Source organism: Pleurodeles waltl, chromosome 6 (assembly GCF_031143425.1).
Source record: "Pleurodeles waltl isolate 20211129_DDA chromosome 6, aPleWal1.hap1.20221129, whole genome shotgun sequence".
Taxonomy (NCBI): Eukaryota; Metazoa; Chordata; class Amphibia; order Caudata; family Salamandridae; genus Pleurodeles; species Pleurodeles waltl.
Window position 1 is genome coordinate 1,717,412,747 of NC_090445.1, and position 19,426 is coordinate 1,717,432,172.

At 53.5% G+C, this 19,426-nt stretch overlaps 1 protein-coding gene across 1 annotated transcript in view; it reads left to right on the forward strand.

Moving 5' to 3' along the window:
• The first annotated feature begins 3,865 nt into the window (after positions 1–3,865).
• The window catches only part of LOC138301446 (pneumococcal serine-rich repeat protein-like), an 85,936-nt gene continuing 70,375 nt past the window's right edge, over positions 3,866–19,426 (forward strand). Inside the window, exon 1 of the mRNA XM_069241945.1 lies at positions 3,866–4,608. Within this exon, the coding sequence (XP_069098046.1) occupies positions 4,539–4,608 (70 nt within the window). The 5' untranslated portion in view covers positions 3,866–4,538. The remainder of the gene's footprint in view (positions 4,609–19,426) is intronic.

Below are 19,426 nucleotides of genomic sequence, written 5' to 3' on the forward strand. Positions count from 1 at the left end.
TGCACTCATTGGCTGGGGTTATGCTGAACCTGCTGTGTGCTGCTTGGTTTGAGCATCTCCAGCTTGCACTCATTGGCTGGGGTTATGCCGAACCTGCATTGTGCTGCTTGATTTGAGCGTATTCGGCTTGCACTCACTGGATGGCGTGAGGCTGAACCTGCAGTGTGCTGCTTGGTTTGAGCATCTTCGGCTTGCACTCCTTGGCTGGGGTTATGCAGAACCTGCTGTGTGCTGCTTGGTTTGAGCATCTTCGGCTTGCACTCCTTGGCTGGGGTTATGCAGAACCTGCTGTGTGCTGCTTGGTTTGAACGTCTTCGGCTTGCACTCACTGGATGGCGTGATGCTGAACCTGCTGTGTGCTGCTTGGGTTAAGCGTCTTCGGCTTGCACTCATTGGCTGAGGTTATGCCGAACCTGCAGTGTGCTGCTTGGTTTGAGCGTCTTCGGGTTGCACTCACTGGCTGGCGTGATGCTAAACCTGCTGTGTGCTGTTTGGTTTGAGCGTCTTGGGCTTGCACTCTCTGGATGGCGTGATGCTGAACCTGCTGTGTGCTGCCTGGTTTGAGCATCTTTGGCTTGCACTCACTGGATGGCGTGATGCTGAACCTGCTGTGTGCCTTTTGGTTTGAGCGTCTTCGGCTTGCACTCATTGGCTGGGGTTATGCCGAACCTGCAGTGTGCTGCTCTGTTTGTGTGTCTTTGGCTTGCACTCACTGGCTGGCGTGATGCTGAACCTGCAGTGTGCTGCTTGGTTTGAGCATCTTCGGCTTGCACTCACTGGCTGGGGATATGCCGAACCTGCTGTGTGCTGCTTGGTTTGAGCGTCTTTGGCTTGCACTCACTGGCTGCCGTGATGCTGAACCTGCAGTATGCTGCCTGGTTTGAGCATCTTCGGCTTACACTAATTGGCTGGCGTTATGCTGAACCTGCTGTGTGCTGCTTGGTTTGAGCGTCTTCAGCTTGCACTCATTGGCTGGGGATATGCCAAACCTGCAGTGTGCTGCTTGGTTTGAGCGTCTTCAGATTGCACTCACTGGATGGCGTGATGTTGAACCTGCAGTGTGCTGCTTGGTTTGACCATATTCGGCTTGCACTCATTGGCTGGCGTTATGCTGAACCCGCTGTATGCTGCTTGGTTTGAGCATCTTCGGCTTGCACTCACTGGCTGGGGTTATACTGAACCTGCAGTGTGCTGCTTGGTTTGAGGATCTTCGGCTTGCACTCATTGGCTGGGGTTATGCTGAACCTGCTGTGTGCTGCTTGGTTTGAGCATCTCCAGCTTGCACTCATTGGCTGGGGTTATGCCGAACCTGCATTGTGCTGCTTGGGTTGAGGATCTTCGGCTTGCACTCATTGGCTGGGGTTATGCTGAACCTGCTGTGTGCTGCTTGGTTTGAGCATCTCCAGCTTGCACTCATTGGCTGGGGTTATGCCGAACCTGCATTGTGCTGCTTGATTTGAGCGTATTCGGCTTGCACTCACTGGATGGCGTGAGGCTGAACCTGCAGTGTGCTGCTTGGTTTGAGCATCTTCGGCTTGCACTCCTTGGCTGGGGTTATGCAGAATCTACTGTGTGCTGCTTGGCTTGAGCGTCTTCGGCTTGCACTCATTGGCTGGGGTTATGCCGAACCTGCAGTGTGCTGCTCTGTTTGTGTGTCTTTGGCTTGCACTCACTGGCTGGCGTGATGCTGAACCTGCAGTGTTCTGCTTGGTTTGAGCGTCTTCGGCTTGCACTCACTGGCTGGGGATATGCCGAACCTGCTGTGTGCTGCTTGGTTTGAACGTCTTTGGCTTGCACTCACTGGCTGGGGTTATACGGAACCTGAAGTGGGCTGCTTGGTTTGTGGGTCTTTGGCTTGCACTCATTGGCTGCTGTTATGCCGAACCTGCTGTGTGCTGCTTGGTTTGAGCGTCTTCGGCTTGCAGTCACTGGCTGGTGAGATCCCGAACCTGCAGCGTTTTGCTTGGTTTGACCGTAGGGTGGCTTGCACTCACTGGCTGGGGTTATTCTGAACCTGCAGTGTGCTGCTTGGTTTGAGCGTCTTCTGCTTGCACTCACTGGCTGGCGTGATGCCGAACCTGCAGTGTGCTGCTTGGTTTGAGCATCTTTGACTTGCACTCACTGGCTGGCATGATGCTGAACCTGCAGTCTGCTGCTTGGTTTGAGCATCTTCTGCTTGCACTCACTGGCTGGGGTTATACCGAACCTGCTGTGTGCTGCTTGGTTTGAGCATCTTCTGCTTGCACTCACTGGCTGGGGTTATGCTGAACCTGCAGTGTGCTGCTTGGTTTGAGTGTCTTCGACTTGCACTCACTGGCTGGGGTTATTCTGAACCTGCAGTGTGCTGCTTGGTTTGATCATCTTTGGCTTGCACTCACTGGCTGGTGTGATGCTGAACCTGCTATGTGCTGCTTGGTTTGAGCATCTTTGGCTTGCACTTACTGGCTGGCGTGATGCTGAACCTGCTATGTTCTGCTTGGTTTGAGCGTCTTCTGCTTGCACTCATTGGCTGCCGTTATGCTGAACCTGCAGTATGCTGCTTGGTTTGAGCGTCTTCGGCTTGCAATCATTGGCTGGCGTTATGCTGAACCTGCAGTGTGCTGCTTGGTTTGAGCGTCTTCGGCTTGCACTCATTGGCTGGGGTTATACCGAACCTGCAGTGTGCTGCTTGGTTTGAGCGTCTTCGGCTTGCACTCATTGGCTGGGGTTATACCGAACCTGCAGTGTGCTGCTTGGTTTGAGCGTCTTCGGCTTGCACTCATTGGCTGGGGTTATACCGAACCGGCAGTGTGCTGCTTGGTTTGAGCGTCTTCGACTTGCACTCACTGGCTGGGGTTATTCTGAACCTGCTGTGTGCTGCTTGGTTTGAGCATCTTTGGCTTGCACTTACTGGCTGGTGTGATGCTAAACCTGCAGAGTGCTGCTTGGTTTAAGCATCTTTAGCTTGCACTCATTGGCTGGGGTTATGCTGAACCTGCTGTGTGCTGCTTGGTTTGAGCGTCTTCGGGTTGCACTCACTGGCTGGCGTGATGCTGAACCTGCAGTGTGCTGCTTGGTTTGAGCGTCTTTGGCTTGCAATCATTGGCTGGCGTGATGCTGAACCTGCTGTGTGCTGCTTGGTTTGAGCGTCTTCTGCTTGCACTCATTGGCTGCCGTTATGCTGAACCTGCTGTGTGCTGCTTGGTTTGAGCGTCTTCGGGTTGCACTCACTGGCTGGCGTGATGCTGAACCTGCTGTGTGCTGCTTGGTTTGAGCGTCTTCGGGTTGCACTCACTGGCTGGCGTGATGCTGAACCTGCAGTGTTCTGCTTGGTTTGAGCGTCTTCTGCTTGCACTCATTGGCTGGGGTTATACCGAACCTGCAGTGTGCTGCTTGGTTTGAGCGTCTTCAGATGCAGTCAGGCAGCATTAGTTAACGGTGACAGCAGCATAGGTGGAACACAGTGAGCAAGCCAAGGTCAGCAGGAAGGCACTCGTTCCAGAATAGGTGGAATGATCTACAATGGAGAACCCCTCCCTCTGGGGAACTGGAATGAATCCCGCCTCTTCTAAAGGACTCGTGGTCACCTGCAGTAAGGTGCGCCGGTGCCTGGCTCTCCCATCTCCCCATCTGACTTCACCTAACCCACCTTTCTCAATGTAATTATCTGTCTAATTGTTTGAATAGAACCTGGGCTGAGCAATGATGCAGAGAAAAGATACTTAAAAGGGCAGCAAAAGACAATGAGAGCATCGTGGGCAGGCGGTGAAGACTGAGTCAGACTCTGCACAATGCCTGCAGGGTGGGTGGTCTCACACTGGCTGGGTCTTCATCCTATAAATGTTTCTGCTCCCCGGATGTGGACAAGCCTTCGGCTGTAAGCTGCCAGAAGCAGCAACATCCCAAAACCAGGACTTGGCTGTGACTGGACTTGGCGCTAACAGTATCAGACGCTACCTAGGACCTGGCACACACAGGATCTGTCACAGGCGAGGCACTGGCATATACAGAAGGTGGTGGTAACCAGACCTGGTAACCAAAGGACCTGGCACAGACTATGCACTGGCACAGACAATACCTGGCACAGACCAGACCTAGGACCCAGTACACATAGGCGTTGGTACAAACTAGATACTGGCAGAGACCAGACCCAGTGCCTGGCACACACAGGACCTGGCACAGACTATGCACTGGCACAGACAATAACTGGCATGGACTAGACCCAGGATCGAATACACAAGCTTCCTGGCACAGACTAGACCCCAGCACAGACCAGACCTGGCACATACCGGTATTGGCACACACAGGACATGGCAAAGACTAGGCACTGGCAAGTACAATAACTGGTACAGACCAGACTCAGGACCCATTACGCACAGGAGCTGCACACTCTAGGGACTGGCAAAGACACACGCCAGACTGAGAACCTTGTACACCTAGGCCCTGGCACACACCAGACGCGCGACCTGGCACACACAGGACGTGGCACATACCAGGCAGTGGCACAGACAAAAGCTGGCACAGAGCAGACCCAAGACCCAGTACACGCACAAAGCACCATGGCTCGGTTTCACTCTTGGAAGGTGGTCGGCCTAGCAGCTCTGGTACTGGTCGGCATCCATCAAGCAGGTAAGCCTTCCCAGCATTTTACATGAAATACCTGGTGAGATGGGTGGAATGTAGGAATACTGAGGTCACCAGGACATCAGGTACTGCTGTTCTCTGAAGGTAGATGTTTGTAGATTCACTGCCCTCCACATCTAAATCTGTGCCTAGTGGTAAGCACTGATTTAACATACTTAACTCTATGTCTGGGTACCTTGAAGTTATCCAGATAGTCAATATTAACTTACCTACATAGCTACCTATATACACGTGACTAGATGATATTGAGTTAGTCGGCATTCTGCAGCTGATACTTTGATCAGTCATTATAAAAAGGAGGACATTCTGGTAGTCCACCCATCGGATGTTGGAAGAAGCTGAAGGTGGTCTGTGTTTTCCCCTGTGAGGATGCCCGTGGTCTGCTGCCTAGCCAAGATCAACTGATGCAGGTGAGCACTGTGAGGACCACCTAAACCATGCAGGTTATTTGTCATGCAAAGCAGCTTTTTTACTTCCAGATTCCCTGGAGCTCAGGCAGCTGTCCAGCAGGAGATGGCAACAAGGCGCAGAGCATGCAGAATTCTCTGGAGACACAGATTATAAACAAATGGTGAAGTGACAGTGTCCTGTCCAGATGGGGGGGAAGCTGGGCGCTAGAACATAGACAGACTGTGTGCACTTAGGGTGTGATCTGAGTCAGAGGCATGTAGGGTCTCCTGGTGAACTGTGTCAGAGAACTGTAGGGTGTCTTTGTGGTCTGCATCAGAGGGATGTAGGGTCTATTGGTGAACTGTGTGAGAGATCTGTAGGATCTCTTGGTGATCTGAGCAAAGGAATGGAGGGTCTTGTGGTGATCTGTGGAAGAGGGGTGCAGGGTCTTGTGGTGATCTGAGCAGCGGGATGTAGGATCTTGTGGTGATCTGCGTCAGAGGATGGTAGGGTCTCCTGGTGATCTGAGCCACAGGTATTTAGACTCTCTTGGTGATCTGAGCAGAGGGATGTACGTCTTGTGATCTGTGTGAGAGGGATGTAGGGTCTTGTGGGGATTCTGTGTCAGAGGGATGTAGGGTCTTGTAGTGATCTTTGTCAGAGGGATGTAGGGACTTGTGGTGATCTGAGTAGAGGGATGTAGGGTCTTGTGGTGATCTATGGAAGATGACCTCAGGGTCTCTTGGTGACCTGACTCAGAGGAATGTACGGTCCTGTGGTGATCTGCATCAGAGGAATGTATTGTCTTGTGGTGATCTGAGTCAGAGGAATGTAGGGTCTTTTGGTGATCTGTGTCACAATGATGAAGGGTATTGTGGTGATCTGAGTCAGGGGAATGTAGGGTCTCCTGGTGAACTGTGTCAGAGAACTGTAGGGTGTCTTTGTGATGTGCATCAGAGGGATGTAGGGTCTATTGGTGAACTGTGTGAGAGATCTGTAGGATCTCTTGGTGATCTGAGCAAAGGGATGTATGGTCCCGTGGTGATCTGCATCAGAGGAACGTATTGTCTTGTGGTGATCTGAGTTAGAGGAATGTAGGGTCTTTTTGTGATCTGTGTCACAATGCCTTAGGGTATTGTGGTGATCTGAGTCAGAGGAATGGAGGGTCTTGCGGTGATCTGTGTCAGAGGGATGTAGGGTCTTGGTGATCCAAGTCGAAGGCATGTAGGGTCTCTTGGTGATCTGAGCAAAGGTATGGAGGGTCTTGTGGTGATCTGTGAAAGAGGGTGCAGGGTCTTGTGGTGACCTGAGCAGAGGGTTGTAGTGTCTTGTGGTGATCTGAGCAGGGGATGTAGGATCTTGTGGTGATCTGCATCAGAGGACTGTAGGGTCTCCTGGTGATCTGAGCAACAGGTATTTAGACTCTCTTGGTGATCTGAGCAGAGGGATGTACGTCTTGTGATCTGTGTGAGAGGGATGTAGGGTCTTGTGGTGATCTATGGAAGATGACCTCAGGGTCTCTTAGTGACCTGACTCAGAGGAATGTACGTTCTTGTGGTGATCTGCGTTAGCAGAATGTATGGTCCTGTGGTGATCTGCTTCAGAGGAATGTATTGTCTTGTGGTGATCTGAGTCAGAGGATTGTAGCATCTTGTGGTGATCTGAGCAGAGAAATGTAGCATCTTGTGGTTATCTGAGTAGAGGACTATAGAGTCTTGTGGTGATCTGCGTCAGAGACTTGTACAGTCTTGTGATGAACTGTGTCAGAGGACTGTAGGGGCTTGTGTTGATCTTTGTCAGAGGGATGTAGGGTCATGTGGTGATCTGAGCGGAGGAATGTAGGGTCTCGTGGTGATCCGTGACAGAGGACTGCAGGGTCTCTTGGTGATCTGACTCAGAGCAATGTACAGTCCTGTGGTGATCTGCATCAGAGGAATGTATTGTCTTGTGGTGATCTGAGTCAGAGGAATGTAGGGTCTTTTGGTGATCTGTGTCACAATGATGTAGGTTATTGTGGTGATCTGAATCAGGGGAATGTAGGGTCTTGTGGAGATCTGTGTCAGAGAAATGTAGAGTCTTTTGGTGTTCTGTGTCAGAAGGATATAGAGTCTTTTGCTGATCTGCATCAGAGTAATGTAGGGTCTAGTGGTGATCTGAGCCTATGGATGTAGAGTCTTGTGGTGATCTGTCTCAGAGGACTGTAGGGTCTCCTGCTGATCTGACTCAGAGGAATGTAGAGTCTTGTGCTGATCTGAGCAGAGGGATGTAGGATCTTGTTGTGGTCTGCTTCAGAGGACTGTAGGGTTTCTTGGTGATCTGTGTCATAGGACCGTAGGGTCTCTTGGTGATCTGAGTCAGGATTATCTAGGCTATTTTGATTAGCTGAGCATAGGGAAGTAGGGTCTTGATCTGATCTGATCTGAGCAGAAGGATGTAGGGTCTTGTGGTGATCTGCGTCAGAGGACTGTAGGGTCTCCTGGTGATCTGAGTCGGAGGAATGTAGGGTCTCTCGGTGATCTGAGCAGAGAGATAGAGGGTCTTGTGGTGATCTGAACAGACAGATTGAGGGTGTTGTGGTGATCTGCGTCAGAGGACTGTAGGGTCTCTTGGTGATCTGCGTCAGAGGACCGTAGGGTCTCTTGGTGATCTGAGTCAGGGGTATGTAGGCTCTCTAGGTGATCTGAGCAGAGGGAGGTAGGGTCTTGTAGTGATCTGAGTCAGTTGGACGTAGGGTCCTGTGATGATATGAGCAGAGTGATGTAAGGTCTCCTGATGATCTGACTCAAAGGGATGTAGGGTTTCCTGGTGATCTGTGTCAGAGGATTGTAGGGTCTCCTGGTGATCTCTATCAGAGGTATGTATGGTCCTGTGGTGATCTGCATCAGAGGAATGTATGGTATTATGGTGATCTGAGTCAGAGCAATGTAGGGTGTCTTGGTGATCTGAGTCAGGAGTAGGTAGGCTCTCTTGGTGATCTGAGTCAGGAGTAGGTAGGCTCTCTTGGTGATCTGAGCAGAGGGAAGGAGAGTGTTGCGATGATCTAAGTCAGAGGGATTAAGGGCCACATGTATGAAGCTTTTTGCACGTTGCAAACGGCGAATCTGGCTGTTTGCGACATGCAAAAAGCACTTCCCCATGTACAAACCCAGTTTTGCGATTTGGTAAACTTTTCACTGAATTGCAAAACGGGATTACGACACGCAATTAGGAAGGGGTGTTCCCTTCCTAATTGCGACTCATTGTCCCATGTATGATTGTTTTATGACCGTGTTCAGAAACGGGAAGGGGTCCCCATGGGACCCCTTCCCCTTTGTGAATGTCCCTGAAAACATTTTTTCAGAGCAGGCAGTGGTCCTTTAGGCCACTGCATGCTCTGAAAAAATGAAACAAAAACTCTTAATTTTTTGTTTTTGTAATGCATCTCGTTTTCCTTTTAAGGAAAACAGGCTGCATTACAAAAAAAAACAAAAAACTGCTTTATTTAAAAACAGTCACAGACATAGTGGTCTGCTGTCTCCAGCAGGCCACGATCCCTGTGAGGGCTGCCATTCCCAAAGGGGTTGCAAATTGCGACCTACCTCATGAATATTCATGAGGTGGGCATTTGCGACCCCCTTGCTAATCGCAAATAGTGTCAAGGACACTACCCTACATACTGTTTTGCAACTCGCAAATTGCGAGCTGCTCTGACTCGCAATTTGCGAATCGCAAAAAGAAAGCTTGATACATGTAGCCGGTAGTGTCTTGTGGTGAACTGAGCAGAGGGCTATAGAGTCTTGTAGTGATCGGAGCAGAGGGATGTCGGGTCTAGTGGCGATTTGTGCCTGAGGACTGTAGGGTCTCCGTGTTCTGAGCCAGAGGAATAAAGAGTCTCTTGGTGACCTGTGTGAGAGGGCTGTCGGGTCTTTGGGTGATCTGCATCATAGGAATGTAGGGTCTTGTTATGATCTGCATCAGAGGGATGTACGGTCTTTTAGTGATCTGCATCAGAGGGATGTAGGGTCTTTTAGTGATCTGTGTCAGAGGACTGTAGACTCTTGTGGTGATCAGAATCAGAGGGATTTAGGTTCATTTAGAGATCTACACCTGAGGAATGTGGGGTCCTTGTGGAGATCTTAGCAGAGGGATTAAGGGTCTTGTGGTGGTCTGTACCAGAGGAATGTAAGGTCTTTTGGTGATCTGCATCAGAGGGGTGTAGGGTCTTTCGGTGATCTGAGCAGAGTGATGTAGGTAGGGTCGTGTGGTGATCTGTGTCAAAGGAATATAGGTCCTGTGGTGGTCTGTGTCAGAGGGATGTAGGGTCTTTTGGTGATCTGCACCAGAGGGGTCTATGGTCTTTTTGTGATCTGTGTCAAAGAGAGTAGGGTCTTCTTCTCTGCTCCTCACTGATGTTGCTCTGTGCTCCAGACACCGCTTTGTACTTCTCACTGACACTGCTCTGTGCTCCTCACTGACACTGTTCTATGCTCCTCACTGACACTGCTCTCTGCTCCTCACTGACACTGCTCTCTGCTCCTCACTGACACTGCTCTGTGCTCCTGACACTGCTCTCTGCTCCTCACTGACACTGCCCTATGCTCCTCACTGACACTGCTCTCTCCCCCTCACTGACACTGCTCTCCGCTCCTGACACTGCTCTCTGCTCCTCGCTGACACTGCCCTCTGCTCCTCGCTGACACTGCTCTCTGCTCCTCACTGACACTTCTCTCTGCTCCTCACTGACACTGCTCTCTGCTCTCCACTGACACTGCTCTCTACTCCCCACTGACACTTCTCTCTGCTCCTCACTGACACTGCTCTCTGCTCCTCACTGACACTGCTCTCTGCCCTCACTGACACTGATCTCTGCTCCTGACACTGCTCTGTGCTCCTCGCTGACACTGCTCTATGCTACTCACTGACACTGCTCTGTGCTCCTGACACTGCTTTCTGCTCCTCGCTGACACTGCCCTCTGCTCCTCGCTGACACTGCTCTCTGCTCCTGACACTGCTCTCTGCTCCTCGCTGACACTGCTCTATGCTACTCACTGACACCGCTCTGTGCTCCTGACACTTCTCTCTGCTCCTCACTGACACTGCACTGTGCTCCTCACTGACACTGCGCTGTGCTCCTCACTGACACTATGCTCTGCTCCTCACTGACACTGCTCTCTGCTCCTCGCTGACACTGCTCTGTGCTCCTGACACTGCTCTGTGCCCCTCAGTGACACTGCGCTGTGCTCCTGACACTGGTCTCTGCTCCTCACTGATGTTGCTCTGTGCTCCTCACTGACTCTGCTCTCTGCTCCTCGCTGACACTGCTCTGGGCTCCTGACACTGCTCTGGGCTCCTCACTGACACTTCTCTCTGCTCCTTACTGACACTGCTCTGTGCTCCTCACCGACAGTACATTGTGCACTTCACTGACTCTGCTCTCTGCTCCTCACTGCTCTCTGCTCCTCACTGACTCTGCTCTCTGCTCCTCACTGCTCTCTGCTTCTCACTGACACTGTGCCGTGCTCCAGACACTACCCTCTGCTCCTCACTTACACTGCTGTGTGCTCCTGATACTGCTCTCTGCTCCTCGCTGACACTGCCCTATGCTCCTCACTGACACTGCTCTCTGCCCCACACTGACACTGCTCTCTGCCCCTCACTGACACTGCTCTCTGCTCCTGACACTGCTCTCTGCTCCTGGCTGACACTGCCCTATGCTCCTCACTGACACTGCTCTCTGCTCCTGACACTGCTCTCTGATCCTCGTGACACTGCTCTATGCTACTCACTGACACTGCTCTGTGCTCCTCACTGACACTGCACTCTTCTCCTCACTGACACTGCTCTCTGCTCCTGACACTGCTCTCTGCTCCTCACTGACACTGCTCTGTGCTACTCACTGACACTGCTCTGTGCTCCTGACACTGCTCTCTGCTCCTCGCTGACACTGCTCTATGCTCCTTACTGCTCTATGCTCCCCACTGACACTGCTCTGTGCTCCTCACTGACACTGCACTGTGCTCTGACACTGCTCTCTGCTCCTCACTGACACTGCTCTCTTCTTGTCACTGATACTGCTTTGCGCTCCCCACTGACAGTGCTCTGTGCTCCTCTGCTCCTCACTGACACTGTTCTGTGCTCCTCACTGACACTTCTTTCTGCTTCTCTGCTCCCCGCTGACACTTTTCCCTGCTCCCCCTGACACGGCTCTGTGCTCCAGACACTGCTCTGTGCTCCTCAGTGACATTTCTCTCTGCTCCTCACTGACACTGCTCTGTGCTTCTGACACTGCTCTTTGCTCCTCACTGACACTGCGTTGTGCTCCTGACACTGCTCTCTGCTCCTCACTGACAGTGCTCTGTGCTCCTCACTGACACTTCTTTCTGCTCCTCACTGACACTGCTCTCTGCTCCTCACTGACACTGTTCTATGCTCCCCACTGACACTTCTCTCTGCTCCCCACTGACACTGCTCTCTGCTCCCACTGACACTTCTCTCTGCTCCCCACTGACACTTCTCTCTCTCTGCTCCCCACAGACACTGCTCTCTGCTCCCCAAAGACACCGCTCTCTGCTCCTCACTGACCCTTCTCTCTGCTCTCTGCTCCCCACTGACACTTCTCTCTCTCTGCTCCCCACTGACACTGCTCTCTGCTCCTCACTGACACTTCTCTCTGCTCCCCACTGACACTTCTCTCTGCTCCCTGCTGACACTTTTCTCTGCTCCCCACAGACACTGCTCTCTGCTCCCCACTGACACTTCTCTCTGCTCCCCACTGACACTTCTCTCTGCTCCGCACAGACACCGCTCTATGTTCCTCACTGACACTTCTCTCTGCTCCTCATTGGCACTTCTCTCTGCTCCCCACTGACACTTCTCTCTGCTCCACGCTGACACTTCTCTCTGCTCCCCGCTGACACTGCTCTCTGCTCCCCACTGACACTTCTCTCTGCTCCCCGCTGACACTTCTCTCTGCTCCCCGCTGACACTGCTCTCTGCTCCTCACTGACACTTCTCTCTGCTCCCCACTGACACTGCTCTCTGCTCCCCACTGACACTTCTCTCTGCTCCCCACTGACACTTCTCTCTGCTCCCCACACACACTGCTCTATGCTCCTGACTGACACTTCTCTCTGCTCCTCACTGACACTGCTCTCTGCTCCCCGCTGACACTTCTCTCTGCTCCCCGCTGACACTTCTCTCTGCTCCCCACTGACACTGCTCTCTGCTCCTCACTGACACTTCTCTCTGCTCCCCACGGACACTGCTCTCTGCTCTCCACTGACACTGCTCTCTGCTCTTCACTGACACTTCTCTCTGCTCCCCACTGACACTGCTCCTGACACTGCTCTCTGCTCCTCGCTGACACTGCCCTCTGCTCCTCGCTGACACTGCTCTCTGCTCCCCGCTGACACTTCTCTCTGCTCCCCGCTGACACTGCTCTCTGCTCCTCGCTGACACTTCTCTCTGCTCCCCACTGACACTGCTCTCTGCTCCTCACGGACACTTCTCTCTGCTCCCCGCTGACACTTCTCTCTGCTCCTCACTGACACTGCTCTCTGCTCCCCACTGACACTTCTCTCTGCTCCCCGCTGACACTTCTCTCTGTTCCTCACTGACACTGCTCTCTGCTCCTCACTGACACTTCTCTCTGCTCCCCACTGACACTGCTCTCTGCTCCTCACTGACACTTCTCTCTGCTCCCCACTGACACTGCTCTCTGCTCCCCGCTGACACTTCTCTCTGCTCCCCGCTGACACTTCTCTCTGCTCCCCGCTGACACTGCTCTCTGCTCCTCGCTGACACTTCTCTCTGCTCTCCACTGACACTGCTCTCTGCTCCCCACTGACACTGCTCTCTGCTCCCCGCTGACACTTCTCTCTGCTCCCCACTGACACTGCTCTCTGCTCCTCACTGACACTTCTCTCTGCTCCCCACTGACACTGCTCTCTGCTCCCCACTGACACTTCTCTCTGCTCCCCGCTGACACTGCTCTCTGCTCTCCACTGACACTGCTCTCCACTGACACTGCTCTCTGCTCCTCACTGACACTTCTCTCTGCTCCCCACTGACACTGCTCTCTGCTCCTGACACTGCTCTCTGCTCCTCGCTGACACTGCCCTCTGCTCCTCGCTGACACTGCTCTCTGCTCCCCGCTGACACTTCTCTCTGCTCCGCGCTGACACTTCTCTCTGCTCCCCACTGACACTGCTCTCTGTTCCTCAATGACACTTCTCTCCGCTCCTCACTGACACTGCTCTCCGCTCCCCACTGACACTTCTCTCTGCTCCCCACTGACACTGCTCTCTGCTCTCCACTGACACTGCTCTCTGCTCCCCACTGGCACTTCTCTCTGCTCCTCACTGACACTGCTCTCTCCCCCTCACTGACACTGCTCTCTCCCCCTCACTGACACTGCTCTCTGCTCCCCACTGACACTGCTCTCTCCCCCTCACTGACACTGCTCTCTCCCCCTCCCTGGCTCCTGACACTCCTCTCTGCTCCTCGCTGACACTGCCCTCTGCTCCTCGCTGAAACTGCTCTCTGCTCCCCGCTGACACTTCTCTCTGCTCCCCACTGACACTGCTCTCCGCTCCCCACTCCCCACTGACACTTCTCTCTGCTCCCCGCTGACACTGCTCTCTGCTCCTCACTGACACTTCTCTCTGCTCCCCACTGACACTGCTCTCTGCTCCTCACTGACACTTCTCTCCGCTCCTCACTGACACTGCTCTCCGCTCTCCACTGACACTGCTCTCCGCTCCCCACTGACACTTCTCTCTGCTCCTCACTGACACTGCTCTCCGCTCTCCACTGACACTGCTCTCCGCTCCTCACTGACACTTCTCTCTGCTCCTCACTGACACTGCTCTCCGCTCTCTACTGACACTGCTCTCTGCTCCCCACTGACACTTCTCTCCGCTCCCCGCTGACACTGCTCTCTGCTCCCCACTGACACTGCTCTCTGCTCCTGACTGACACTTCTCTCTGCTCCTCACTGACACTGCTCTCCGCTCTCCACTGACACTGCTCTCTGCTCCCCACTGACACTTCTCTCTGCTCCTCACTGACACTGCTCTCTGCTCCTCGCTGACACTGCTCTCTGCTCCCCACTGACACTTCTCTCTGCTCCCCGCTGACACTGCTCTCTGCTCTCCGCTGACACTTCTCTCTGCTCCCCGCTGACACTGCTCTCTGCTCCTCGCTGACACTGCCCACTGCTCCTCGCTGACACTGCTCTCTGCTCCCCGCTGACACTTCTCTCTGCTCCCCGCTGACACTTCTCTCTGCTCCCGCTGACACTGCTCTCTGCTCCTCACTGACACTTCTCTCTGCTCCTCACTGACACTGCTCTCCGCTCCCCACTGACACTGCTCTCTGCTCCCTTCTCTCCGCTCCTCACTGACACTGCTCTCTGCTCCCCACTGACACTGCTCTCTGCTCTCCGCTGACACTGCTCTCTGCTGCCCTCTGACACTTCTCTCTGCTCCTCAATGACACTGCTCTCTCCCCCTCACTGACACTGCTCTCTGCTCCTCACTGACACTGTTCTATGCTCCCCACTGACACTTCTCTCTGCTCCCCACTGACACTGCTCTCTGCTCCCACTGACACTTCTCTCTGCTCCCCACTGACACTTCTCTCTCTCTGCTCCCCACAGACACTGCTCTCTGCTCCCCACTGACACTGCTCTCTGCTCCTCACTGACACTTCTCTCTGCTCCCCACTGACACTTCTCTCTGCTCCCTGCTGACACTTTTCTCTGCTCCCCACAGACACTGCTCTCTGCTCCCCACTGACACTTCTCTCTGCTCCCCACTGACACTTCTCTCTGCTCCCCACAGACACCGCTCTATGTTCCTCACTGACACTTCTCTCTGCTCCTCATTGGCACTTCTCTCTGCTCCCCACTGACACTTCTCTCTGCTCCACGCTGACACTTCTCTCTGCTCCCCGCTGACACTGCTCTCTGCTCCCCACTGACACTTCTCTCTGCTCCCCGCTGACACTTCTCTCTGCTCCCCGCTGACACTGCTCTCTGCTCCTCGCTGACACTTCTCTCTGCTCCCCACTGACACTGCTCTCTGCTCCCCACTGACACTTCTCTCTGCTCCCCACTGACACTTCTCTATGCTCCCCACACACACTGCTCTATGCTCCTGACTGACACTTCTCTCTGCTCCTCACTGACACTGCTCTCTGCTCCCCGCTGACACTTCTCTCTGCTCCCCGCTGACACTTCTCTCTGCTCCCCACTGACACTGCTCTCTGCTCCTCACTGACACTTCTCTCTGCTCCCCACGGACACTGCTCTCTGCTCTCCACTGACACTGCTCTCTGCTCCTCACTGACACTTCTCTCTGCTCCCCACTGACACTGCTCCTGACACTGCTCTCTGCTCCTCGCTGACACTGCCCTCTGCTCCTCGCTGACACTGCTCTCTGCTCCCCGCTGACACTTCTCTCTGCTCCCCGCTGACACTGCTCTCTGCTCCTCGCTGACACTTCTCTCTGCTCCCCACTGACACTGCTCTCTGCTCCTCACGGACACTTCTCTCTGCTCCCCGCTGACACTTCTCTCTGCTCCTCACTGACACTGCTCTCTGCTCCCCACTGACACTTCTCTCTGCTCCCTGCTGACACTTCTCTCTGTTCCTCACTGACACTGCTCTCTGCTCCTCACTGACACTTCTCTCTGCTCCCCACTGACACTGCTCTCTGCTCCTCACTGACACTTCTCTCTGCTCCCCACTGACACTGCTCTCTGCTCCCCGCTGACACTTCTCTCTGCTCCCCGCTGACACTTCTCTCTGCTCCCCGCTGACACTGCTCTCTGCTCCTCGCTGACACTTCTCTCTGCTCCCCACTGACACTGCTCTCTGCTCCCCACTGACACTGCTCTCTGCTCCCCGCTGACACTTCTCTCTGCTCCCCACTGACACTGCTCTCTGCTCCTCGCTGACACTTCTCTCTGCTCCCCACTGACACTGCTCTCTGCTCCCCACTGACACTTCTCTCTGCTCCCCGCTGACACTGCTCTCTGCTCTCCACTGACACTGCTCTCCACTGACACTGCTCTCTGCTCCTCACTGACACTTCTCTTTGCTCCCCACTGACACTGCTCTCTGCTCCTGACACTGCTCTCTGCTCCTCGCTGACACTTCCCTCTGCTCCTCGCTGACACTGCTCTCTGCTCCCCACTGACACTGCTCTCTGCTCCTCACTGACACTTCTCTCCGCTCCTCACTGACACTGCTCTCCGCTCCCCACTGACACTTCTCTCTGCTCCCCGCTGACACTGCTCTCTGCTCTCCACTGACACTGCTCTCTGCTCCCCACTGGCACTTCTCTCTGCTCCTCACTGACACTGCTCTCTCCCCCTCACTGACACTGCTCTCTCCCCCTCACTGACACTGCTCTCTGCTCCCCACTGACACTGCTCTCTCCCCCTCACTGACACTGCTCTCTCCCCCTCACTGGCTCCTGACACTGCTCTCTGCTTCTCGCTGACACTGCCCTCTGCTCCTCGCTGACACTGCTCTCTGCTCCCCGCTGACACTTCTCTCTGCTCCCCACTGACACTGCTCTCCGCTCCCCACTCCCCACTGACACTTCTCTCTGCTCCCTGCTGACACTGCTCTCTGCTCCTCACTGACACTTCTCTCTGCTCCCCACTGACACTGCTCTCTGCTCCTCACTGACACTTCTCTCCGCTCCTCACTGACACTGCTCTCCGCTCTCCACTGACACTGCTCTCCGCTCCCCACTGACTCTTCTCTCTGCTCCTCACTGACACTGCTCTCCGCTCTCCACTGACACTGCTCTCTGCTCCTCACTGACACTTCCCTCTGCTCCTCACTGACACTGCTCTCCGCTCTCCATTGACGCTGCTCTCTGCTCCCCACTGACACTTCTCTCCGCTCCCCGCTGACACTGCTCTCTGCTCCTCACTGACACTTCTCTCTGCTCCCCACTGACACTGCTCTCTGCTCCTCACTGACACTTCTCTCTGCTCCTCACTGACACTGCTCTCCGCTCTCCACTGACACTGCTCTCTGCTCCCCACTGACACTTCTCTCTGCTCCTCACTGACACTGCTCTCTGCTCCTCGCTGACACTGCTCTCTGCTCCCCACTGACACTTCTCTCTGCTCCCCGCTGACACTGCTCTCTGCTCTCCGCTGACACTTCTCTCTGCTCCCCGCTGACACTGCTCTCTGCTCCTCGCTGACACTGCCCACTGCTCCTCGCTGACACTGCTCTCTGCTCCCCGCTGACACTTCTCTCTGCTCCCCGCTGACACTGCTCTCTGCTCCTCACTGACACTTCTCTCTGCTCCTCACTGACACTGCTCTCTGCTCCCCACTGACACTGCTCTCTGCTCCCTTCTCTCCGCTCCTCACTGACACTGCTCTCCGCTCCCCACTGACACTGCTCTCTGCTCTCCGCTGACACTGCTCTCTGCTGCCCACTGACACTTCTCTCTGCTCCTCAATGACACTGCTCTCTCCCCCTCACTGACACTGCTCTCTGCTCCCCACTGACTCTGCTCTCTGCTCTCCACTGACACTTTTCTCTGCTCCCCGCTGATACTGCTCTGTGCTTACCACTGACACTGCTCTCTGCTCCTCACTGACACTGCTCTCTGCTCCCCACTGACACTGCTCTCTGCTACTCACTGACACTCCTCTCTGCTCCTCACTGAAAGTAATTACTCTGTGCTGCAGCCCCAGTCCCGCAGGCTTCGCAGCCTCAAGGAGTGAAAGGTTGCAGAGCACAGGCAGAGCTCCAGGTGCCCAGCCTTTAAGGGAGGTCCTAGAATTGGTCATAACGCCCACACCCCAGAGGATCTCTGCCGTGACTGGTTTAGGATCTGCTCCACAGGAGGCCTCTGCACCTGACAAACACTAACACTAAACCAACCCATCATCACCACCAGGGGGCACGTTTTGGAACTTCTCACCATATTTTATAGTTTATATCATTGGGATTCTCTCGCATCACATCCAAAAATGGCAACTTCCTTACAATGCTGACCACCAATGAGGTCTCAGTACGTCTGTGACTGCCCAACATGTGTGAGAGATGTCTGTAGCTGACAGAGACCCTCTTTATTTGCTGTGTTTGTAGACTGTGACAGGGCTCTTCAGTAGAACTTCAGAAAAGCTAAAATGTGGGTGTTCCACCGTGGAAATGTGCCAGGCCACAGATTCTGGCAAAGATTTTACTGCAAAAATGTGAAAAATGCTTTGTGAATGGAATTACAAAACAATATGTGCAAGTTTTGCCTCAGATTCCATAGTGAAACGGTGTGCACCAGTGCCACGCTACCAGAGGGTGGGCACAGGATCATTTGGATTGTGTGTGATTTACCCTGACTAGGATTGTGGTCCCTACATGGACAAGGGTGTATACCTCTGCCAACTAGAGACCCCATTTCTAACAAATTAGAAATGCAATATGAGCAAGTTATTACCACATATTCCGTAGTCAAAACGTATGGATACAAAGGGGCATATTTACAAGCCCCTAGCACCACCTTGTGCCACATAAGTGTCATTTCTTTACTCTAATGTGGTGAAATGAGGGGCAATTTTTGCCACAACAGATTTACAAAGTGGCAGAATGCATTCATTATGCCACTTTGTGACTTGTGTATGCACACGGGCTCGAGCACTGATCCTGGTGTGAATTATGCATGCGCCATCGATTTCACCTCTGATTCTGTACATACCCACAGATTCCATGGTGACTTGTGTATGCACATGGATTCGACCAGTGCTCCTGTTCAACCACTGATTCCCTGGTGAATGGTGCACACTCACAGATTATAGCACTGATTTCCTGGTGAATGGTGCATACACACGTGTTCGACCAATGCTCCTGTTCAACCACTGATTCTCTGGTGATTGGTGCACACTCACAGATTATACCACTGGTTCTCTGGTGATTGGTGCACATTCACAGATTACACCACTGTCCCTGGTGAATGGTGCACACTCTCAGATTATAGCACTGATTTTCTGGTGAATAGTGCATACACACGGGTTTGACCAATGCTCTTGTTCAACCACTGATTCCCTGGTGAATGGTGCACACTCCCAGATCACACCACTGATTCCCTGGTGAATAGTGCACACTCACAGATTATACCACTGGTTCCCTGGTGAATGGTGCACACTCACAGATCACACCACTGATTCCCTGGTGAATGGTGCACACTCACAGATTATACCACTCTTTCTCTAGTGAATGGTGCACACTCACAGATTACACCACTGGTTCCCTGGTGAATGGTGCACACTCACAGATTATACCACTGGTTCCCTGGTGAATGGTACACACTCACAGATTACACCACTGGTTCTCTGGTGAATGGTGCACACTCACAGATTACACCACTGGTTCTCGGGTGAATGGTGCACACTCACAGATTAC